Below are 25,030 nucleotides of genomic sequence, written 5' to 3'. Positions count from 1 at the left end.
GGCTCCCCCGTCGACTGCGCTACCGCCGCTCGCTCTGGTGGAGTTCCGGAGTCGACAGTGAGCGCGTTCAGGGATCGATATATCGCGTCTTAACGAGACGCAATCTATCGATCCCGGATAAATCGATTGCTACCCGCCGATACGGCGGGTAGTGAAGACGTACCCAGTGAGAGGAGGAGGGGCGAGTACACAACATGCTGGGGGAGGGGGAGCTTTGCTGCCGGCTGCCCTGCAACATCAGGACAGAGCCCCAGGCACAGCAGCACCAAGCTTCCGGGAGAAGAGAGGCTGGGCCGGGGCCCCTTTGGAGCAAGGGCCCGGCGCAGTGGCCCCACTGGCGCCATTGTAAATCCGGTATTGCCTGTATCCCAACAATCTCTCTCTTGTGGGCAGCATAACCTCTTCAGCCCTGCGTCTTTTTGGTATCTACTGTTCTTGGGCTTAGTAGAAGGGAAGCAGTGGAAGTAAGATTGCTGTTGCTTGTAGGAAAAATGATTCTATCGATTAACTCCAGCCGCACTGGTAAAGGTCAATCAGTTTCATGCCATGATCAGTCCTGTGCAAGGTATTCCTCTGTTGGTAAAGTAGGAAGCAGCACGAATGTACTATGGTGTAAGGAGATTTTAATGAACCTGCACATTAATGAAGGAAAAATAAACCTTTGAAGGATCTGTGTTAGTTTTCAGATTCATCCTGCCCATGGAGGGAACTGTTCATTAGAAAACATGGCCGCTCCAATGACAGCGAGATATGGGAAATCTGAGGTTTTCTGTTACTTAGAGACCAGCCTCCTTGACCATGTAGAGAAAGAGACAGAGGAGGGGGAGTTGGGAGACACATGACATGCCTTCAGAGTCTGTAGGAGAGCACTTAGTAATTAGTGACGTTTGGTTTGATCTTTGCCTCTACTTCTGCAAATGCCTGAAAACAAATTAAAGGCAGTGGGGCAGTTTCATCCATGTAGTAAAGCACCACAGATGAATTGAGCTCCTTTCCTTTAACCAGTCATTCAGTTTTCTGTGTTGCCTTTTCACCATTAATAGTGTATTTAACTAGAACCCAGTAATTGTAGACCAAATGGTGTGAGACTCAGACATCAGAATCAAAACTCAGAGAACCACTGTTTCACTTAAACCAACTAAAAAAGACCAAAGAGATTATTATCGAATCTCTTTAGATGTTAATGCGCCTATTGTATTGCTTTTCCCACCACTGCAGGTTCCAAAAATACTTGGGCATTGGAGCATTTTCCTGTATACATCCTCCAGGTTCATCCAAGCAGTGTTGGGCAGAATCCAGTGTTCTGGATGCTTTCCCTGAGGATGAATGATACATTCATTCGTTATTAAAATAATAATGTCAACTAACATCACATACGTTGGATTATGCTATCACTGGAATGGGACAAATCTGCCCCGATCTATCTCCTTTGACCTCAGGGGAGTTACCCCCGGGATCGGTTTGACCCAGGGAGTCCGAAATACAGCACTATCTTCCAAAATAAATTGTTTGAAGTGTTCTAGCCGTGTTGGTCTCAGGTTATGAGAGAGACAAAGGTAGGTGAATCAATCTTTTATTGGATTAACTGCTGGTGGTGGACGGGACAAGCTTTCGACAGCAGTTGGTTCAATAACAGATATCATCTCACCTATCTTAGCTTTCCCAGAAGAGGCACATTTGGAAAATGGCAGCAAGGAACAGGAGATGTTCGTGCTTTGCGGAGCTGAGGGGGATCTCCGAGGTATCTCTGTGCTCGTTCACAGCTTCTCCTGCTTACCAGATAGGAGTTGCCAGGCTGGATTAGACCCAGGGCCGCCCAGGCCAGTGTCCTGTCTCTGACATTGGCTCAGAGGCCTCGGAAGAAGGTGCAGGACCCTGAAGCAGGTAGTTATGGGACAAACATCCCCCAGGAAATACCCCCATCAATTAGAGGCTGATTTACGCCCTGAAGCCAGGGGGATTTACATCCCCTCCAAAACTCCTCCTTGGTTCCTGATTGCTATTTAAATCCTTTCTCTCGTAAATCTGCATGTTCTTACAGAATATCCAGTCCTGCTGGATTCCTGCTGAGCTCGTGACCACAGCGACACGTTTGGAAGACTGTTTCCTGTCTCTTGCTTTCCTTGAATGTCCCCTTATCTGCGTGTTATGAGTACGTGGGAAGCGAATCTGAAAAGAACCCTTGGTATTGACTTTCCTGTTCTGCTCGTTTCCCCTCAGCTATTTGACCAAGTCATTGAAGCTGAAATCACGCTATGCAATAGCGGGAAGGTTGGATTTGGGTACATGGTACTGAACACGAGCCAGGCCTCCGCCGACAACCCTCCGCCAGGAGTGCCACTGATCCTGCCTGCCACTGTGAGTATTGTGACAGATGGATGGAGCCCTGAGGGGCTAGAGTTAAAATCCTGGCACTGCCCGCCAGAGGCCCCACCAGTGCTGGCGGCTGGGCTGATCGCCATTCCTAAGGGAAGCCCCCTCCTTGGCACAGCAAGGGCGATTGTCTAGCTGTGTTGCCAGAGGATGAGGATGTAAATCCAGCAGGGGAGATGATGGAAGGTTATAGCTGCTGGAAGCTAGTGAAGGTCAAATGGATGTGCTCCTTAATAGACTCCGAGTGGCAGGAGGCTCCCCCATCAAACGACCAGCTGCAGGCAGCTCAAGTGCTTTGGCCACGCTTTGAGCCTTGGCTGCTGGGAGCTTTGGGTTTGTGCTGACGATGGAACTGGATTGCACAGGTTCTTTTTTCTTCCCAGCAGAACCTGTGTCACATTGCCCAGCCCAGCCCAGCCCAGCCAATCTCAGAGCCTGGTCTGTAACCCAGTAAGATATACTCCTTCCCCACCTGCCCAATCACAGATGCCAGCTTATCCACCCACTCCTTCAGCACGAGCGTGCTGGCGTGTCTCTTTCAAGTGCTCAGGCGTATACTTGTACTGGCACATTTCCTTTAGGAACAGTCTTTGCTGTTTTTATGGGCTCAGAGAAGATCTCAGGAGTGAGGAAAGCCCAGTGTGTCTCTGTTGCTCAGTTTCTCTTTCTCTCACACTCCTGCTTTCTCCCCAGACCTCTGAGTCACCTCCACTCGACACAAACCTGCATGCCTCTGCACTCGCTTGTGTTCTCTGCTTTGATGGGCTTTGCATGCAGCTTGTGTTTATTCTCCTTAGCGCAAAGTACTGCCTGAGGTCCTGATGGTCCTTGTGCTGCTGGATGGGCTGGGCTGGGGGCTGGAAGGCCTTCCCCTGCTCCCATGACTCTGCAACAGGCCCCCACCTAGGGTGACCAGATGTCCCGATTTTTGGGTCTTTTTCTTATATAGGCTCCTATTACCCCCCACCCCATCCCGATTTTTCACACTTGCTGTCTGGTCACCCTACCCCCACCAGAGCAGTCTCTGGGCTCTGGGCAGCAGGATGTTAGGGGGTGTCGCCCATAGAACTAGCTTAGCCTTTTCTTTTCCTCAGCAGTAACTAGACTAGACTAGACCCCTGTTCCTCCAGCTCATTACATTAGTATCTGTTGGCAACCAATACAATTATTAACCATTAAAGAATAAAGCTAGAGGGGGGCCAGGAGGAGTTGGAGCCAATCCCTCTCTCCTGTTCACCTGCCCACAAAGCGGGACCGATGCAGCGGGGGAACCAGTCCATGCCATTAAGCAGATTGCTCAGCCCCAAATGGAAGGAGAAGCCCCATCTCACTGCCTCTGTATAGGTCTGGGAAAGCCACAGCCTGCCCCTCATGCTGCAGTGATGTCCCCTCGGCAGTGTGACTAATGTACCTGTTACATCCTTGGGAGTAGCAGTTTGAGGAAGAAATCACTGGAGACACAGAGAGCTGTAAACCTTACAACCAGCCATTTATTGCCACAACAGTGCTTATTGCTCCTTTCAAGTCTCCTCTTTCCCAAGGAGAGGAAGCCAAATGGCTCTAATATTTCCCCATAACTTTCCTGAAGCCTGGTATCCTCGCATAGATGAGTCTCTGATGCCCTCTGCTGCAGCCTCTCTGAGACTGGGATCTCTTGCCTGAGGTACAGCAAGCAGGACTGCCCGGGATTCTGGATGGGGGCTAAGTGCTTTGTAACGGCTGCTGCCCCTCTGCTAACACAGCCGAGGACCTGGTCTGTGCTGAGCTTGTGTTCCCCAGGGATTTCCACTGCGCTGTGCCCAGTGAGCATGCTGGCTGATTGCTCTGTTGAACAAAGATTCTGCCCCCCCAGTACAGCACTGTGGGGAGCAAAGCTGAGGAAATTCCATTGGAATGGGACAGAGGGGTGACACAGGAGGGAAAGCGGCGCCTTCCCTATTGCACAGGTGCCAGTACCGTTGTCTGACAGACCCTGCCTGAGTGGGGCTCCAGGTCTGGGGCTACCAGAGCCAGGGAATAGCCACTCTGCATGGAAGGCTGCCAATCAATCCTGCAGAGCATCAGCCGAGAGAACCTGCAGAAGTTTCCTGCTGCTCAGAGCAGCATTGCCACCTGCTATATACGCTCCCCTGCCCCCTGACCAGGGTTATCCGTGCACGGGGAGCCAAAGAAAGCTGGCGGTTGGTGCTGGGGGCTAGGCAGGGAGGAGCACAGCAGCAAAAAGAGGATCCCCCACATTGGGGAGATCCCCTGGTTTTCTCATAGATGTTGGCCGTACGTGAGTTCTAAAGGCTACAGCACCTACCAGCCCTGCGGCTGGACAGCTCACCTTCAGAGCCACCTCTGGAAGCCAGTGCCTTCTCTTACCTGCTGTTCTGCAGGACTCTCCGAGGTGCTGCCGCATGCCTGACTTCCTGAGCCGTGCCGTGCCGGAGCCACTCGGCCGGGGCCGGGGCCGGCGCTGCAGGGCCCGGGCCGGGCCAGGCCGGGCCGGAGCCGCTCAGCCAGGACCGGTGCCGGTGCCACGTGGCCTGAGCCGGGCCAGCCGGAGCCAGTCGACTGGGACCGGGGGGCCCGGGCCGGGCCGGAGCCGCTTGACCAGGACCGGCGCCACAGGGCCCGAGCCGGGCCAGGGCTGGGACCGGGCTGGGGCGCTCGGCGGGGGCCAGGCCAGGGCCAGGGGGCCGGGCCGGAGGGAGCCGCTCGGCCGGAGCTGGGCTGGGCTGGGCCGCGCCTCGCCTCGCCTCCCTGGAGTGCCCCCCCATCCCAGCTTACCTGCCTGCTGCTTGTTTCAGGCTTTCCGCGAACATCTGATTCGCGGGAAGCAGGGAAGGGGGAGGGGAAGGGAGGCAGAGCATTCAGGGGAGGAGGGGGAAGTGAGCTGGGGCCGGGGACGGGGTGAACAGCTGCCCGAGCTTTTGTTAAATTTAAAAGCCCTTTTAGAACCGGTTGTCCCAGAACAACCGGTTCTAAAAGGGCTTCTAAATTTAACAACTGGTTCCTGCGAACCGGTGGGAACCGGCTCCAGCTCACCACTGGATGTGTCCTTTCCAGGGCCGGTGCAAGGAAGTTTCGCGCCCTAAGCGAAACTTCCACCTTGCGCCCCACCCCCCCCCAGCCCTGAAGCACCTCCCCACCCCTGCAGCAGCTCCCCCCCGCCCTGAGGCGGCCCCGCCCCCCCCGCGGCAGCTCCCTCCCCCGGGGGAGCCATGCAGCAGCTCCCCACCCCAGCTCACCTCTGCTCCACCTCCTCCCCGAGCATGTCGCCCCCGCTCTAATTCTTCTCCCCTCCCAGGCTTGCGGCGCCAAACAGCTGATTGGCGCCGCAAGCCTGGGAGGCGGGAGAAGTGGAGCGGCCGCTGCGCTGGGAGAGGGAGTCTGAGCCGCACGTGTCAGCGCGCCGCCGGCAGCCCAGCCCAGGAACGCTGTAAAAAAAAATTGGGGGCACTGCTTTTTGGCGCCCCCAAATCTTGGCGCCCTAGGCAACCGCCTAGTTTGCCTTAATGGTAGCATCGGCCCTGGTCCTTTCTCATTTCTGTCTCTCGTGGTCCTTCCCCCTCGGTGCTATTGGGAGGAGTGGATCATGTGATGTCTGCTGCTATGGGGTAGTGAAGATCAGTGACCTTAATTCTGCCCTTTGCCATTACAGAAACCAAGGACGTCACTCTGCACTATGGGTGTCAAGAGTTATTTTTCCCTTCTGGGCCAACTCAAGCAAAACTTCCCCACACATTCAGGCCCTGGTGTTCCTAAAGTGATGGCCAGAGTCCTTGCCAGCCATCCCTTATCTAGTCAAGAGCAGAGGCATCATGCCTGATTTACTCACGCACAGGCTGTAAGTGTGCAGGCAGTGGTGGTTGTGCAAATGGGCCTCTCGTTAGTGACAATCGGGCCCTGGATGTTAACTGGTGGAGCGGGGGGTGGGGGAGGTACAATAAAAGCTCCATGTTAGGGAACAGGGTTTGGGGTTTGGCAGGGACAGTAGGTTCTAGGTGACGCCACGCTTTGTCACATGTACTTACATAGCGCTCGTATCTGAGCGTCATGTCGTTATTCTCACAGCACCCTGGTGAGGCAGGGAAGTGCTCTTCGCCCCGTTTTTTGACAGATGGGGAACTGCAGCACAGAGAGACTAAGGGAACATCTGCACAGCAGCTGGGAAGTGTAATCCCCTAGTGCCTAAAAACAACAGCCTGGCTGCAGCAGCGTGGGCTATTTGTAAGGGTGCTCATGTAGGTCCATCTACCTGCGGTGGGAATTATAGCTCCCAGCTGCTGTGAAGACAGACATACCTTCACTGATTGGCACAAGGTCACACAGGAAGGTAGGAAGGGAGAAAGGAATTGAACCTGGGTTTCCCCAGTCCAGGCTAGCAACTTAGCCACTCGGCCCCCCCTTCCTCTCGCTGCCCTGGGTGAGCTTCTCCAGGAAGTTGCTGTGTTGAAATGTGCACCCTGCACAATTCCGGCCCAGCAACCTACTGGATGTGCCCAGCTACTGCAGTGGTTTGCCACACCCAGGATTCCATGCAGGCGAATGAAAACACTTCCCCTTTGCCAGCAGGAATGAAGTATTTTCCTAGAAAAGACTTTCCAAGCCTAGCACCTAGCTCTGGGCCTGCTTGGGTGACCAAGTGTGAAGGGCACAGGCAGCCTCTCTTCCCCCACTCACAGCCCTGTGCAATGTGGATGAGGGTGGGGGCACAGGGCCTGATCCCTGTTGGCTGTTACCCTCTTGGGTGCAAGCTGCCTGAAAGGGAGTGGGGTAAATTGGGGCTGTGGAGCTGGTTGGGCATAGTCTGTCCCCTCTCTGAGCCACAACTGGGGCCGAATCAGCCAGCAGTGCACCCTGAAGGCACCCAGGGCACATCCAGTCCTGCATTAGTACTGGTCTGACGGGGTAAGCCTCACAGTGTATTCTGACACAGAGGCTTGAGCTTATGAGTGCTTTTGGGTGTATGGAAGCTACAACACGTCGCTTGAATCCAGTGAGAGCAACTTCACTCATTCTGTTTGCTTCAGCTCGATGCTCTCCCTTCCTCACCTCTTGCCCCCACCCCAGCTCTTGGCAGCATCCCCATGTGTTCAGTGAACTCTCTGCCCGGTACCATGTCCTGCCTGTCTCCCTCCTGCTGCAGGGTTACATTGAATCCAAAAAAGAACAAGTGCTGAAGGTCTATTACCTGCCTGGCGTGCCTGAGGTCTTCCAACAGACCTTCCAGATACAGGTGGCCCACCTGGAGCCAGAGAGCATCACCTTGAAAGGAGAGGGAACCTTCCCCAGGATCTGCCTGGATCTGCCCAGAAACATCAAAGGTAGGGATACCCTGCCCACCGCTCCCTCTTCTGCTCAGTTCCAGACACTCGCTGAAGGCTCTCTCCAGTACTTCCTTGCCTCGCATTCATAGGGCACCATCCCACGTACTTCCAAAGAACATGTAGGTTCTGGGAACCATAGGACTGGCAGGGACCTCCTGGGTCATGGAGTCCACTCCCTGCTATGGCAGGCAACTCCATCGGAGAAACTTAGCAAGCTCAATCCTAGCACTAGTCAGGTTGTTTGGCCCCACCTAATCTATTGGCTCAGGGGATTGTTAACAAAATCTTCAACCTGTCAACTGCTGCTATTGGCATGTGGTATTTATTGAGCACTGACATGGCAGCAAATGCAGGAGAGGATGTGGTCTCTGCCCCAGAGACCGTACCATTGAGAGAGCCAGGTGATACAACAGAGGCCCAGAAAGGGTCCAGGTGAGCAAGGAGTTGTGGGGTAGGAGGGAATGGGGGCAGGGAGGGGTATAGCTCAGTGGGAATGAGACACTTGTATTGAGGAGGAAGATGAATGGGACCGGTGGAGGGATTCAGAGAGGAAGGCACATGCTCTGCATGGTGTGTGAGGAGAGGTCTTTTTCACAGTAGCATTTGGGATGAAGGGGAGGGAAGTGGGGGGCCAGAGAGTAGGAGACTGGGGTTAGTCAAGGCAGGAGAAGACCCCAAGCAATGGAGAAGAGATATAACCACAGGGCTGCAGAGGGAAGGATGGGTTTGATCAGTGCTGGAGAGGAAAAGCTGAAAGGATTTTGGAATAACCTGAATGGGGTTTGTGGGGGGAAGAGAGGACTCAGATCAGACATTGAGGTTGTTTGCTTCAGTGACAGGGAGGACAATGGAGGAAGGGAGCGAACCTGCAAGGAAAGATGAGGGGCTCACTCTGGGTAATGCTTAGCTTGAGCTGGAGGCAGGACAGCAAGACTGAGAGGCAGTGACTGTTGTGCAAACACATGGAGTCGGCAAGGTAGATCTGGGGGGAATCAGTACGGGGAATCAGGTGAGCCAGGGACAAGAAGAGTCAGACGGGGGGAAGATGGGGAAGGGGAAAGGCAAGGGGATGGAGAAGACAGGGGAGGAGCTCTTGCCAGTTGTATCTATTTTGATTATGAAGGAACCAGCAAGTTCCTAGATGGGAAGGGAGGAGGACAGAAACAGGGGAGGAGTTTTAAGAAGAAAGTCAGAGGTTGAGCAAAGATCATAAGCACTGGAACTAATTGGGAGAGAACAGAACTGATGGCAGAGCTGCAGGAGGAGAGAGCTAATCTGTAGGGAAGGAAGTATGGACTGTCACTGCATTTTCCTCAGTGGGTCTCAGAGGTGGGGGGCCATGGTAGGGTTCAGCGAGGTTTCCTGGGTATAACTGGGGTAGAATCTGGCTATAACCCGTGCTTATTTCCTGACCACCCATTGGTTCCTCCTTCAGGAAATGAAAGGTATGAGAATATCCTCAAGGAGGCAAAACAAAGAATAGAAGGAGAGACTCAGAGAGATGAGGCACTTGGCCACCCAGATGCAATGGCTGCAGAGCCATCCATGGACCAGTCTGGCACCATGGTAAGAAAGGCTGCTGTTTCCTTTAAGTGCTTCCTGCTGCCCTGGCTACACCTCTCTGCAGCCACCCTTATTTTGGCCTGTACTGACTCTGAATGCCCCCACCTCCACGGGGTGACTGGCACCGTATCCAGTTTGTGTCACTGCAGCTGCATCCCTGGTAGGTTATCCACCACCACAGTCACCTGCCAAGGTGAACGTGCCTACAGTTTGTAACTACTGTAGCTGCATTAGATAATGCTCTTCAGAAAATGTAACAATCTCAATAATACACGGCCTGACCCTGCAGCCCATACTGACCTGAGTAGTCCCATTGACTTCCAGTAGGACTAGCTGCAAGTAAACACTGTAGGGCTGAGCCCAAAGAAGTGCACAGCCAAGAGAGGGATGAGACAAAGGCATAAACATTGTGCCTGGTTCTCTAGGTGCCTGGTGCAGCACAACACTCAGCATGCTACTGGTGTGTAGCATTTGGAAGCTTATGAAAGGAAGTACCGTATGACAGGTGATCTCTGCTAGCTTGGATATCTTGTACTCAATTAGCTCAGGCAGTGGCTCTTCCCGGCTGGGAGCATGCCTTCGTTCCGCAGTGTAAAGCGCTGGTAAACCTTTGGGGCGGTGTCAATGTTTGGTAATGGGGATTTAGCTGGTTGCTGATGTGGGGAGGGCTATGTGTCCTACTCAGACCCAATATTTCTAGGTTCACCTGATCGTAGAGAACTGAACCATTTGAGTCTCCAGTCGAATCTATTCCAGAGTCTTGTTTATGTATGTTCTTATAACCATGCTCATCACGGTAGCATCAGACGTGCATGAAGTGACATGACTCATATCTGTCATGTGTGGTTTGTTCTCTTTCTCATCCTCTCCCCAACGGTTAATGTGAAGTTATAAACAACTCTGGGTGGGACTTTCCACTCCAACAAATACCCACTCATCAGTAGCTCGATTCCCTCAGGTCTCTGTAATGATATTCAGTTGAATTCTAGATTATCATTACGTTCCTGGATCTTTCTGTTTTCAATGCATTGCAGTCCATATTCTGTATAGACTCATGGCGATGGCAAAGAGCATTTAAAATAGTTCCCTGGGTGGGAAAACCTACATAAAATTGCATTACATTGTATCATATCATATCACACCTTAAATCTGTACTCCCACAATTAGCTGTGTTAGACAGACAGGTGTTCACCCTTCTGCCAGCAGATTTACTACAGTCCAGCCCGTATCAGTGATTGGAGTGGTCCTCCCTTGTAGGGGCCTGTTGCATTTCTCTTTAATAGTGACCATATAGTGCATTCCAGTCCTCCACCGGGGACAGACAGGTGCTTGGAATATTGAAAGTTTCCTGTCTTGTCTGGTAATTGGCCTGTATATTTGCCTGGCTACTCAGTTTTTAATTCTGACTAGCCAGACAGAAAACCAGGTCATTTACCAGACTGATCTCTTATGCTATCTCCAGGCAAGGTGGCTTGCTGGTAGACTACAGCCAGATCAACATTTACAAATTAGATCAGCCTCACTACGTCACTTGGGGGTGTGAAAAAAATCACCCCCTCAAGCACCGTAACCTCCGGTGTAGACATGGCTAGGTCGATGGTAGAGTTCTTCCGTCAACATACCTGCTGCTGCTCGAGGAGGGGGATTACCTACATCGACAGAAAAACCCTTCCATGGATGTATGAAGTTTCTACGCTACTGCGCTGCACCGCTGTCACACTTGTAGGGAGACTGGTGGGGAGCTACATCCAGACTCAGCAGTGAGACAGGTGTTTGCCTTGTGGAAGGGATGACAGAGGTTGCACACAATGAGAATGGGGGCCTGCCTTCCGGGAAGAGCTTGTGCTTTCTAGAGCAGTGCTTCTCAAAGTGGTGGTCTGCGGACCGGTGCCGGTCCGCAAGCCATCGGCTGCCGGTCCGCGGCGAGTTTCCTCATAAGAGCGTCGAATAGGATAATAATATGGCACCGGTCCCTGGCACATTGGGAAAAAAAATTGCCGGTCCTATGAGAAGCACTGATCTAGAGGGCTTCTGCTGACCAGCTACTCTCTTTGCTTTCCCCAGTTTGACACTTGGCTGCAGATGGAAGTGGAGCGGCTGCTCATACAAGAACATGCCCTGGAGCAGCAGAAAGCTATTATCTCTGATCCCACGGAGGACTCCACCCTCAGCCAGCGTGCTCGCCGAAAGCTTGTCAAGTTAGTGAGGGCCTGTTGCCTATTGGCCTGTGCAGGGTGCCTGCATCCACAGAACCACGTGGCAATAGCTCTGCACCTCAGCAAGGCCTGTTCCTGTGGGATGCTGCACACCTCCTGCGAGCTGCTGAGTGTCCTCAATTCCCACTGACATTGCTGGGACCTGCAGGTGCTCAGCACCTCCCAGTGCCAGAGTTTGGAATTCAGGACTGGTTCCGATTCCGACTCCTTCAGGACCCTCTGCAGCTCGCTGGTTGGAATGTGTAGCATTCCTTGCAAAAGATTCAGCAATTCCATCTTCCTGGTGTTGCTGGGCTGGTTTTGTCTCCAGCTCTCAGCCCAGCAGAGTCAGTCAAATTTATTAAAGTCAAATTGCCTTTTGCCAGGTTAATGCATCATTACTGGCAGCAGCCAGAGACCATCAAACCAGTTCAGACTGGGTAATAACCATTGCTGCTGATGGGCCATGGAGCAGAAGGCTTCACATGACAAGCTGACCAGACTGGGCATAACAGCAGGAAAATGTTTCACTGCTGAGTTTAGGAACTGGGAATTACACAGATATCAACTGGACAAGACTTAGCCCAAGGAGCTTGGCTACTGGTGGGATCACAGGGGTGCACAGACCAACAAGTCTTCTCATTACCCCTCCTTGAATGAGACAAAGACATCTCCCCTGGTCGGCTACACCTTGATTCAGGAACATGCTTGTGCTTTTGACTTCACCTGCACCTAAGCATGTGCGTAGGGTTACTGGTATGCTTTAGTGCTCTCCAGAATAGTGCTGCCTTCCTGAATTGCAGCCCTAGCACCAACGAGGAACGGGCCTGCTTTGGAAGAGCCTCACCTCCTATCTAGGGGCTGAGTGCTGCATTCTAAGGGCGTTGGCATGGGTGAAACGTGGTTACAGTGCAGAGAAACTTCACTGAAATGTATTGAAGCAATTTTGGCTGACCCAGCATTACGTTCATATGCACTAGGGACCTTTTAGTTCACGCCAGCAGGCTCCACATGGGCCAGTTAGCATGCAACACATTGGTGTACTTTAGAAATCATGCACTGCTGCCCATGTAGACAAGCTGTTAATGACACATCATTGGGAATTTAGACCTGGGGTTAGGCACTTAGGGCTGAATTTTCAAAGCAGTGAATGGTGCTATAACCACGGGACTTGCTCCTCTCTGAAAATGCAGCTCAGCTGAGCAGGAGGCTGTGACTGAAACTGAGCTCTCGTTAACTCTTTCAGAGCTCAGCTGCCTGAATACATCTTGGACTTTGGCTACATCATTCTTGGTAACATCCGAACTCACATTGTCAAAATCACCAACACCAGCCAGTTCCCTGTATCCTTCCATGCAGACAGACGGGCCCTGCATGATACAGGTAATGGGGATGAGATGCTTATGTGGGCTTTAACTAAATGGCAGCAGGAATCAAAGTTGGAATGAACCATCTCAGTCTGATGCAATAGTTCAAAATCTGGTGAATGTGCAGAGGTATTATGGGAAATCCCACCTCTTCCCATTGGGGCTTGTTGTTTCTTACGCTCTCCTCTGTCCAGTAACGCTCACCCCATGCGCCACTCGACCAGCTGCCTTTCTGCCAACTCTTACTTCAGCTGGAGGGACAGAGAGCCAGGTTCCCCTGGTGCAGGGCAGCTCTCAGCATACCAGCTCCTAGCCAATGCCCCGCCCACACACCCTGTTGGTGGGGAAAAGTTGGAGCGTGTCTGTGCTCCTTCGATTCTCAGCTGGCCGATGGTCCCATAGGGATCATAGCCAACTGGCATAAATAAGAGGAGCCCCTAAGCCCACTCCCAGGGCTGAGTGGCTCTGAGTGCAGGAGAGAATCTAGACCAGACTCTATCAAGTCTGTTCCTGCTCCCTAAGTTATCAATGGAAGCTTTACTGTTGACTTTAATGGGAGCAGGATTGGGCTCAGAGTCATCCTTTATGATCAGTGTCAGTGTTTCTCCAGGGATCAGTCATTAGGGAATTAGATGCTGCTGCAGTCAGCTCCTTCTTTCCTCCCCTTGCTGCAGCTTGGCCTGTGGCCTGGGCTCCCTCCGTCTGATAGCTGGAATGCAGGTTTGCAGCATGGGAGCACACCGACACACCTCATTCATGGCAGACTTGAGCACAGCGCTTATTTTGTTATTAAACCTGCGTTTTAGACTCACATGCCAGGCTCTGATTACTTTGTTCTGTGTATGTACAGTGCCTAGCACAATGAGGTTCTGATATGTCACTAGGGGCCCTCACTGCTCCAGTGCTACCAACAGTAAATAATCATCCCCTTTTATAACACTAATGAGAACGTCTGGGTGTTTGTTTTCAACGTTTTGCTTTAAAATTACAGGGTCAACCAGTTCTTAGCCAAGTCCTGTTAGAAAGCAGTGACTGTGCTGGGAGAAAGGTCCTTAAAGCCACCTCTGGGGTGTCTGGTAGGGAGCTGCTGATTTGGAATCTCTGCAGAAGAGAGTCAGAATAGGTGGGATTTCAGCAGCTCAGTAACTTGTTCCAAACACTTGGGATGCTGAAGAGCAAAGTGAGGGGGCCTGCCCACGTACATGCAGAGCAGATGGGTCTCTCCTGTGCTCCGTTATTGTGGGTTGGGGTTTCTGGTGCTTTACTGGCTGAATAGTGACTTGCATTTCCACACTCTGATATGCAGTGCTTTGTACGTAAAGTTGCTCTTTGCAATAACAGGGATCACTCATATAAATCCCCAACTATGAGAAACTCAGGAGACTAGCCAGGATGTGTACAAGTGTTCACACTGGCTCAGCTTTGCTGTCTTATAATGAACGTGTGTGTGTGTGTGTGTGTGTGTGTGTGTGTGTGTGTCAAGTATCAGGGGGTAGCCGTGTTAGTCTGTATCTACAAAAACAACAAGGAGTCTGGTGGCACCTTAAAGACTAACAGATTTATTTGGGCATAAGCTTTCGTGAGTAAAAACCTCACCTCTTCGGATGCATAGAGTGTGTGTGTGTTTCTACTAAGTAGAATCAGAACTGCTGTGCTGTGTCCAGGGGCGGCTCTATGTATTTTGCCGCCCCAAGCACGGCAGTCAGGTGGCTTTCGGCCGCATGCCTGTGGAAGGTCCGCCGGTCCCGCACCTTCGGCGTACCCACCGCTGAATTGCCGCCAAAACCGTGGGACCGGCAGACCTCCCGCAGGCATGCCGCCGAAGGCTGCCTGACTGCCGCTCTCATGGCGACCGGCACACCGCCCCCCGTGGCTTGCCACCCCAGGCACACGCTTGGTGCGCTGGTGACTGGAGCCGCCCCGGCTGTGTCATAGGCCCTAGTGCTTTCAGCCAGTGGAGATTCTCTTTTCCCTCTGGTACCTATGCTTTTGGAGCAGAGGGATCTGCTCTCCGTCACTCTGTCACCAGTAAGTTCTGGAGGGCTGTATTGTGACAGCTGCGAGGCGTAGTTACACTACGATTTCTGCAGACCTTAGGTTCTAAGTGGTTTTGTTATCTGTTGTTCAAGGTTTCAGCGTAGAACTGGACCGCGTGAAGAACCTGCCCTACTGTGAGACAGAAACGTTTGAAGTACGGTTTGATCCTCGCAGTGCCAACTTGCCCTTGGGAGATGTGGAAGTGCTCCTGCCCATCAAGGTATGAGGTATTCTCCAGCCCCGTAGCCTTCACTCTGCATCCCCTGCTGGTAAAGGTTTGAGTCACTCTCTTAGCCCGGCTTCCCCAGGCTGTCGCGATTGAAGTCTGCAGTTAGTTCTCCTCCAGACTTCTCACCGGGGGCTGTGTTGTGTACTCAGGTTGTGGCTGGCCCGACGTTTCACATCTGCCTTCGTGCCAAGGTGACCATGCCTTCGCTCTGCATCTCCAGCCACAAGCTGGACTTCTCCTCCGTCCAGTGTGGGCAGTGCCAGGTGGAGACCATCCAGCTCCACAATCAGCTGCAGGTCGCTTGCGAATGGTTCGTCACCAGCAATGAGCGCATCAAAAAGGTAAAGCAAAGACAGCCAGTGACGTCCCTGCCTCCTTCCTTTACTGCCGCTCCCCTTTGTGCCCTCAGGCCTCAGTTCCACAATCCTTTCTGCACAGAGTAGCACTTCCCTCAGTAGTGACTCAGTGAGTAAGGATTGCAGATCCAGGACCTACAGCAGAGTACCAGCCTGCTCCAGCAATACAGTCAGCTTACTAGGCCTTGGGTGCATTTTAAGACCCAACAGGCAAACAGCTGATGACATTTGCTGAGCTGATACATTTGAGCTGCTAATATCAAAGCTGTGAGCCAAGTGGGAATTCCCTTTTTAAGAACATCATGGGACAGCCTAGCGCCCTTTCATGCTCTGTTCTGCAAACAGGAACGTGCTTGATTCCTGAGCCGCATGCGTCACTCCTCAGGCCAGGAGACACAGGGAGCACAAGGCTGCCCAGGGGATTGTGGGAAGAGGGAATGATACTCTGCAGCACCTCTGGTAGCGAAGCAAGGGCCAGCATCGGTGAGCTCTGAAGAAAGTCTCATGCAGCCCTCCTCAGCCACGGCTGGTCCCTGCACTAAGGGACTTAGAGAGAGGAGAGAAGAGGAGGAATTGCTCAGCTGGAGATGGGGGAGGAGGTGGGAGAAGACCTGTTCTCAGCATCCCCTCCTCTGTTTTGAAGTTCCCACCCATACTGTTTATTTCTTGTAACTATCAGCAAGAGTAACGTGGTTTTAGAACTTGGGTAATTGGAGCTGGCTCTGATTGTCTGGAACTTGTCATCTGTTAGCGCCTTGTCTCTCTACTAATTCCCTGGCCATCTCCTTGTCATTCTTCATCCCCAGCCTGAACTGTAACGTGCTTCTGTGTTTCTCATTGGCTAATTGAAACAGCTGTTTCTGACTGGCTACTTGGCTGGTCCGTGTTCTAGGGAGGCTGGGGCTGTAGCAGTGTTTCAGGGTCTGAGCTAATCGTTTGGGTTTGGGCGATCAGGTGGATAAACACTTGCCAGCCAGTCTGCGGCGGAGGCTGCGTCAGGAATTCAAATCAAAGCCCCACATCTTTGAGATGATCCCCTCATCTGGAATGCTGGCTCCAGGGGAGCGACTCAATGTGCAGGTCAAGTTTGCGCCAGTGGAAGAGGTGAGATCGTCTAGTAATTACCAAAGAAGGGGGAGGCGGGGTGTTGTGGTGGTGAGAACCCAGGGTTGGTGCCTCTGTTTCCCCCTTTGTGCTCCCTTCAGTAAAGAGCTTTGAGATCTACAGGTGAACAGTACTACCCGAGTGCAAAGTCCTGCTATCTTACCACTTCTCTATGACCCCCATTGGGTATGGTGAATCAGGGCGACCACTCTGGGCCCTGTGCTTTGTGGGCCCCCCTGCTTCAGTGTGCATGTGTCGTGTGGGGTGCCCTAGGCCAGCATGGTGAGGTGGAGTTAGGAGTGCCTGGGGGGCCAGGCTGGCCCGGGGATGGGGCTAGGGGTTAGCAGTGCGCCTGGCGCCAGCAGCAGGAGTCGGGCCTGCACTCACTGGCGGGAAGTGCGCGTTGTATTTCTTTCTTGCTCGGCATCACGAGGCTTGGGCTCAGTCTCCGGCAGCAGCAGCAGTGACCCCAGCTCGCCCCGCTCCGCCCTGCCCCGCCCGCTCCCAGTGTCGCCCGCCACCGCGCCAGCGTCCTAGTGCCGCCAGAACACGCCAGTGCCAGGCTGACCCCATCCAGTGCCCTTCCGCCCCAGCCCCTTCCCTTTTCTGGGACCCCGCAGCATAGGGGGCCCCCTCGCCCCGAGCACAGGTGCAACCCTGTGACCCTCCATCGTCCCTCGCCCCCCAGCATTGGTGTCCCCTCCACACACCAGATTTCACCTGTATAAAAATGTTAAGGGGGGCTCATAGAGGCTGATTTGTCCCAGGCCCTGCACCCTGCTAGGGACGGCCCTGATGATCCCCTTCCTGTGGCTTTTATAACTGGGAGAGCTGCCCCATCACCCTGGGAGCAGCCTTCCCACCTTTCTCCTAGACTCCCCATCAGGGCTGCCTCTAAGAGAACTGTCCCCTGAAGGGGGGAAACCCCAACGGCCATCGAGCCTGGTAGCCTGTCTCTGACAGTGGTCAGTGCCAGATGCTTCAGAGGAAGGTGGGCAGATGCAGGCTGATCCACCCTCCCATAGGTCTCGCCCTGCTCTGAGGCAGGGCTGCCCGGCATTTATGCTCAGGTGGCGTGATCCAGCGAGTGCTGCTTCAGGAAGAGGTGAGTCATTCTCCACACTGTGTGTCATTTGAACCTTTCTGTTAAGGATACACCTCGTTTCCCCACTGGTTTTGTGTTGTGCATTCACCAAGGACAAGGATGAAATCACCCAAAACATCATCTTGGCTTTGTTATCCAAGTACCCAGATATAGTGCTGGGTCCTGGAACCACCTGGGGCCTGAATGCAAATACACTGAGATACGGGCCAAATTCACCGGTGATGTAAGTAAATGTGTGCAGCTTCATTGGCCCCTGGGGCCTTGATCTCGCATAGGCCAGTGGTGCACTTGGGCCCTGTGTGTTTCTGTGGAGCAAGGGGCATGAAGGAATCCTACGGGTTTCTCTCTCTCTTCCCAGAGGTTCTACAGCAACCATCTAACGGTGCACATCTCCCAGAGCAGTGAGCGGCTGCTGTTGCTTGTCTCTGGATACGGTCTGGAGCCACGGCTGGAGTTCACACCCTCAGTGCTGGAGCTGGGGCCCCTGCTGCCGTATGGTGTGGGGGATGAGGCAGAGGTGGTAGTGAAGAACCCATGCAAGTTCCCCATTGAGTTCTACTCCTTGGAGTTTGACCAGCAGTATCTGACTGAGGAGAGGGTGAGAGGAGAGGGAGTCCGGGCACTCCCCTTGTCACTGAAAACCTCAGAATACTTCAGAGTTCCTGAAGTTCCAACTCTTTATTAAGTGGGACCAAGCACTAGAGGCGAACCAGGCAGAGAGCCCAAAGGGCCAGCAGTTGGGATGCTGGCTTCGAGGAGTAGCTGCATTTCATTGCTTGCTTCCCAACTCCCACGGATTATCCCTGTTGGAGTCACTCACTAGTCCCACAAACCCCTCCCTCCGTGTACTATTCCAGAGACATGCTCCCTTCCCTCCTCCACTGCCCTGTGGCACCAGCGCCTCCTGGCAGAGCAATTTGGAGCTGGTGGGAGACCTTTCACACTGAATCGTAGGGCCAGGGGCAGGCTTCAAGTGAATGGTGTCACAGCGGGTCTCAGGTTGACTTTGATTTACCCCTGGGGGCAGGAGGCTGTGGTCCAGCCCTAGCAGGCCAGCACCTCATGTTACTCTGTAGCTCCATCCGGCACATGCAGGCAGCTGTGCTGATGGGCTGCAGAGGGGTATGTGGCCAGCCCAGATCAGTTAGAGGGGAGGTCTCTACAACGCGTGGCCTTTGTGGGAGAGAGGAGAAGGAAGAGAGGATATGAGAGACCCCTGGGCTCTCTCTGAGGCACCCTGGGGGAGGAGGGAATGGATTCCTGGAAGCGTGTCCTATGCCTGTGGCTTCTCTTCTTTTTGGCCACAGATTTTGCGGATGCTGAAGGGCTACGATTCCCATAACACCCTGCTGCTGCCCCCTCGCATCCCAGGTGAGAAGCTGCCTCCGGAGGTGCTGGAGTATTACAAAGACCAGAAGAGGATTCCAGATGAGCAAGCTAAGGCCAAAATGATGGAGGCAATAGGCCAAGAGAACGGTGAGGACTCTAAACAAAGGGCAGCTTGTTCTAGACTTTCAAGGAACAGAACTGTCCAGCATTGACCTTAGCTGTGTCTAGGATTTTCCCCAAGGCTAAATGTGAGTGCAAACGCTGGTGGAGGAAACCCAGGTATCCGCATGGAAACTATGTACTAGCTGGCCTTCTATAGCAGGCCTTGTCTGCAGCAGCCAGCCGTTCCCTCACTGGTCCCAGTTCTGCTCTGACTTACACTGGTGGGTCTCCGTGGACTCTGACGAGTCACTCCTGATTTACAGGCTATGAGAGGAGCCGTAGGCCCCATCTGCTCAGTGTACATCACCACTGCTGTCACTCCCCCCTTGGACTGCAGTGTAATGGACTGAGAGCAGAATCCAGCCCTTTAGACTCCTGTGTAGTGCTGGAGCCAGAGCCCCAGTGATGGGATTTCATGGATTCTTTTCATGCCCACCCAGATCTGGCTCTTCCCACCCATTGTTACCTTAAATAATAGATTCGTCCATTCAAAGGCCAGGAGGGGCCATTGTGATCATCTAGTCTGACCGCCTGTACAAGAGACTCCTCCACATCATGCCTATGTTGCGGAGGGTCACGGGGGTGATGGCCAGTGGATCAGTGGGGCAATGATTTCACTGGCCCCAGCCTGGCCCACTCTGCCCTGCCACTCCAAGCTCCACTGTGCACAGAAACAGGAGGATCCGCTGAGTGAGCTCCCAAAATCCTGCCTTCCCCTCACTCTTCAGAACCACACCCATCCTACTGCATCCATCCATGCCCCTCCCTGGCTGTGGAGGAAGAGCCCTGCCTCTCACATGATAGGACACAACACATCTCTCAACAGAGACTTACCTGAACCATGTGCAGTTACAGGTAATGAGTCACTACCACACTGCAAGTGCATGAGAAATACAGGCCAGCAGGCTTTAGCAATCTAGTGCATGTATTTCCCCACTATGTTCACACCGTGAAGAGCACTGCTTTTCAGTTCAGCTGGTGGCTGATTGCTCTGTGTGCACCAAATTCCTCTGGTCTGTTAAACAGGAATTAGTTATAAACATAGAAAAGGCTGAGAAGCACGTATGAGGTCAGATTTCTGAGCATGCTCACTCTACACCTGCCTGCTATTTTACTTGCTGATTTGCTCTACATGGTTGGACAGTGAAGCTTTCTAGGCAATAAATCAAACTCTAACGTATACAAAAAATAGAGCTCTGTAGTTTTAAAAGCTTGGTGTGAATGTTTGCAAATGAAAGCCCTGATCTAATTCACTGTTCTTCCCGGGATTGTATTATTTATTACTTGTGAATACATGGACAACTGATGGGTCTGAATGGAGATGTCCACAGACCTATGGCTTGGTCTACGTAACAGTGTTAGGTCGACATAAAGCAGCTTATGTTGACCTAACCGTGTCAGCGTACACACTCCACCCTTGCTCCTGCCCTGCCTCAGCGACATCAGAACGCCACCTCCGCGAGAGGCGTGGGGCTTATGTCGGAGTAGTTAGGCCAACGCAGTGTCCCTGTGGACACTGCGGGTTACTTACACCCGCTGTTGGCTGTCATTCTCGTCACTTTCACAGCTCCATGCTACAGCCATGAAATAAACAGGAAAGCTGTGGGGGAGGAGCTCCAGCTAGAGTCCAGCTTCCCCCAGGCTCCCTGCCAGGCTGCACCCACCACGCTCCAAGCCGGGCTGCCCCCTGGGGTCCTGGCTTCCCCGAGGCTCCCCATTCCCTGCCAGGAGCCCAAGGGCTGCCCCCACCCCGCTCTCTACTCCACGCCCCCTGCAGGGAGCACGGCAGCGGGAAGTGAGAGCACCTGGGCTCCCGAGCAGGGATCTGAGAGCCCCGGGAGCAGCCCAGCTTCCGGGGGGGAGCCCAGGCTCTCAGCCCCCCACACTGCCCCTCGAGGACACACACCACCGACAGAAGAAGGGCAGTGTGGCCATGAACCACTCCAGTAATTACTGCAGTAGTTGTAGACATGCCCAATGAACATTTGACCAAAAATTCCTGCTGCAAGGGCTGTTATGTGCTTTCATCATTTTGTACTAGCTGCTCTCCAGCTGTGAAAGTTTCAGTCACCCGATACTGAGGCAGAAATCATATTATGTGATTGACCACAAAGAGTCCCTAGTCAAAGAGAGCTGTTTGAGGAAAAGCCATGAGGTGAAATTCCCCCAGGGGCAGTGGACTGCATGTGGCTTAGGCATTGCCTGAACCTAGCTTGTACAGCAAGGCAATAACAAATGTCAAATGGTGAATAGCCAAGTACCGCCTTGTCTTCCTGCACTCAATCTCTCCTCCCTTCCCTCCTCTTCCTCCCTCTCCTTCCCCTTGAGTAGATGATGAAGAGAACCCATCTCTCTCCGAGCGCAGAATGAAGCAAAACCCTTCTGGGACCACGCGCACTGCCTCCACCACTATCACCATCTTTCCCTCCATCTCTGTGTTTGAGGAAAGCCGTTCTCACAAGGTGGAGTCTAAATTCGAGCAGGAGGAAGAGGAGGAGGAGGAGGAGGAAGGTGCTGAAAAAGGACAGGGGCTAGGTAACCACTCCCAGCTCTCCAGCAGTTCACCATGCATCACGGTGGGAATGGCCCTGAGAGGATTCGTGTATTCCCTCAATCATTTCACTGCAGACTTGGCCTCCTAAGCTGTCACCTTCTGAAATCCTCAAATCCTCTCCTCTACGTCATGCCTATGTTGCCAGGCTGGAGGGTCACGGGGGTGATGGCCAGTGGATCCGTGGGGCAATGGTTTCACTGGCCTCAGCCTGGCCCACTCTGCCCTGCCACTCCAAGCTCCACTGCAGGGCCGGCTCCAGGCACCAGCCCAGCAAGCTGGTGCTTGGGGCGGCACCTGGAGGGGGGCGGCGCGGCGCTCCGGCCCGAGAGCAGGGCCGCGACCGGGCTCGCCGCCCTCCCCCCGGCGCTGCCTCTGGCCGCCGGGGAGAGCGGAGCCCCGGTGGGGCTCGCCACCCTCCCCTGCGGGGGGGGGCGGGGGGAGGCTTTTTTGCCTGGGGCGGCAAAAAAGCCAGAGCCGGCCCTGCTCCACTGTGCACAAAAACAGGAGGATCTCCTGAGTGAGCTCCCAAAATCCTGCCTTCCCCTCACTCCACAGAACCACACCCATCCTACTGCACCCAGGCTCCTCCCTGGCTGTGGAGGCGGAGCGGGATTTTTTTCTCTGGTTGTGCAAAATCCGCACCCTCTCAGATCTGTGGTTTTGCACCCATGTAAGGTAGTCTGGGATCCTTTCCTTTCCCCGAACAGGGTCCCCAGACTCTCAGCTGGACCCCTCAGGATCCTTCCATTTGCTTCATGTTAACTCCCCTTCTCCTTACAGTGGACGTTGCCACTGACTCTGGGGGGCAGTCTGAAACTCCTGCCTCACTCCCTCATATCACCACTTCTCTGTTGACCAGAAAGGTCACTACTGAAGCATGGGAGGTGCTTTTCCCTGCCAGTGCCCAGCTTCGCCATCATTCTCAGCTCTGGACACTTGGAGACTGAGCCCACCACCAGGATTTGAGTGTGGGTCTCCTGCATGGCAGTCCAGAGCATTCCAGCAAGGGCAGCTCTGTCACTGTCATGTGTGTGACAGCTGCTTACTGTGTCACGAGCCAAGGTGCCTGGCACTCAGAGGGCTAGTAAGGGAAGAAGCTGGGAGCTGTAAAGAAGCAAATGATTGTTTGCAAACACTGCAGTCGATTCATAAAAGGGCCATGAAAATAACCTTCACAGTCAAATCTCCCTGTGTTGTGTTTTCTTAACCATTTGACTGAGCAGAAGAGGAAAACAGCTCTCTGCTGGAGATCATTAAACTGCAGAGGATTCCTGCAGGGCCTCAGCAGTCTGACTCCCATAGCAAATTATTTGCTTGGTCCACACGTTCAATCCCCAGAGTTATGACTGCATTAAATGTCTGTTGCTATGTGCCTGGTAATTATACTTCATACCCCCTGGGATCAAATCCACAGGTGCTGCCAGGCAGTCAGTGTGATGTCATTTCCTGTGGTGCTGTTGGATAGTGGGGTGTATTGGGGTGTGACAGAGCAGGCAGAACCATTTGAGTGTTTATGGCCGACAGACTGGCTGTTCGTTCCCCGCTCTGTCACCCTGTTCACTTACCTTCCAGCAGCCGGGACACTTGCAGCAGTGAGATGATGTTCTGAGAGGACACCAGGGAGCGCCCAGGAATGTCTGAGCACCCTTAGCTGAAGGCAGGATTGAGGCCTTGTTGTCCCCACTTGGCGAGTGTCCTTTTCCTGAGGACTTTCCCAAAGCACTGAGTGCACTGTTAGGGAATGGGGAAGGATTCTCTGAGACACTGGCATCTGGAAGAGTCATCTGACCCCTTGTTTCTCTGTGGTAGAGTATCAGCGAAGCATTGATGGCAGCTGCAAAGAGGCTGTTGGAGAACTAGACAACAACCCAATTTCCAGAGCCATCGCACGCCACCTTGGCATCGATATCTCTCCAGAAGGTCGTGCAGCCAGGAACCGCAGAGGCATTGTCATCATAATCCATGGCGCTCCCCTTACAGGTGCAGAGACTGTTCTCTTCTGGCCAGGAGGATGGTGGGAGATGAAGGCAAAGGCAGGAAAAATGATCTCAGTTGCTACATCAATGACAAATTCTTTCTGATTGTCTTCACCGCGTGGCCTGGAGCTGGGTAGGAGACTAAGATCCAAACCGGTGGTAGCTGGGCCTGAGATGGAGAAAATAAAAGTCCCACTCTGAGATGGGAAGTTGGGCCTGAGTCTCCCCTCAGTTACCCCTATCTGACATTAGCATAACACCTTTCACATCAATGGAGTTAGTTGTGATTACACTAGTAGAGGTGGGAGGAGAATTTTTGGCAGACACTAGGCCGCAGTGGAGCAGACATGGCAGCTCCAAACCCTGGAAGTGGAGGGCCCCATCTTTGGGGAAGGGAGCTGGGGAGGATTATGCCTGAGTGCACTTTGAATTTTCCTTTCAAATAACAAACAAACACCCTTTGCCCCAATTTGTACCAGGATCAGCTTGGTGAGAACAAACTACACCCCATCTAGTGGGGAAAGACATCTCAGTGCAGCTGGTCTGAAGAGAGGTGTGAATGGTGACGCACGGATTTGGCATTCCATGGGTGTGCAAAACAGGGGTCACTGACATGGGGGAAGAAGCTAGGCGTGTACAAGAAAAGCAGCTAGTGGAAGGCTAGAGATAAAGCCTCCTCTGGTGCTTTGTCTGATGCTCTAAGGGACATCATTTTCCCAGACCCTCCCATCTTCCATAGCCTTGTGTGTAAGTTACACTAGTTCTTCTTCGAGTGCATGCATGTGTCCACTCCGATTTGGGTGGGTGCGCGCCCGAGCACAGCTGTCGGGAATATTTTCCCCAGTGGTATCCGTCGGGTTGGCTCTGGTGCCCCCGGGTGCCGGTACAAGAGGCCTGCTGAACCCATGCTCCTCAGTTCCGTCTTATTGCCCGCGATGGCTGTTGAAACTCCCCTCTCCCTTGGCAAAACATTAGAGTGGTTTTCTCTTCATCTAGCTGTAAATAGTTGTTATGAGTTAGATTAATTTTAGTAAGCTTTAGTGTGTTATAGTAGGACACCTCTCCACGTTTGGAATGGAGGTCCCGCCCTCCCCCCGGCCCTGGTATCAGGGCATGCCTCAGTCGCTGTGGTTCAAGGTGTGCTCCGCCTGTGGGAAACCTATGCCCACCAGTGACCCACACTTGAGCTGCCTCGAGTACTTGGGGGAGGGCCATAGGACAGACTGCTGCCAAATCTGTCAGGAGTTTAAACCCCGCATGCAAAAGGACCAGGCAGCGAGACTCAAATGGAGGCGGTGCTAAGACTGACCTCAGAGCTGAGATCCGACTCGGCACGGAGCACATCTGCTCTGGTGCATAGTG

General features: G+C 53.2%; 1 protein-coding gene across 1 annotated transcript in view; it reads left to right on the top strand.

Moving 5' to 3' along the window:
- The window catches only part of LOC113406944 (hydrocephalus-inducing protein homolog), a 359,446-nt gene that overhangs the window by 237,100 nt on the left and 97,316 nt on the right, over positions 1-25,030 (top strand). Inside the window, 13 exon segments of the mRNA XM_029912029.1 lie at positions 2,221-2,358; positions 7,511-7,688; positions 9,127-9,257; positions 11,319-11,452; positions 12,696-12,832; positions 14,946-15,073; positions 15,232-15,423; positions 16,393-16,542; positions 18,006-18,245; positions 18,955-19,123; positions 19,230-19,255; positions 21,511-21,686; positions 23,515-23,672. Coding sequence (XP_029767889.1) covers positions 2,221-2,358; positions 7,511-7,688; positions 9,127-9,257; positions 11,319-11,452; positions 12,696-12,832; positions 14,946-15,073; positions 15,232-15,423; positions 16,393-16,542; positions 18,006-18,245; positions 18,955-19,123; positions 19,230-19,255; positions 21,511-21,686; positions 23,515-23,672 — 1,957 coding nt within the window.

This window comes from Terrapene carolina, unplaced genomic scaffold (assembly GCF_002925995.2).
Source record: "Terrapene carolina triunguis isolate 2854851 unplaced genomic scaffold, T_m_triunguis-2.0 Scaffold166, whole genome shotgun sequence".
Taxonomy (NCBI): domain Eukaryota; kingdom Metazoa; phylum Chordata; order Testudines; family Emydidae; genus Terrapene; species Terrapene triunguis.
Note: the sequence above shows the minus strand (reverse complement) of the source record. Positions and strands in the feature narration are given on the sequence as shown.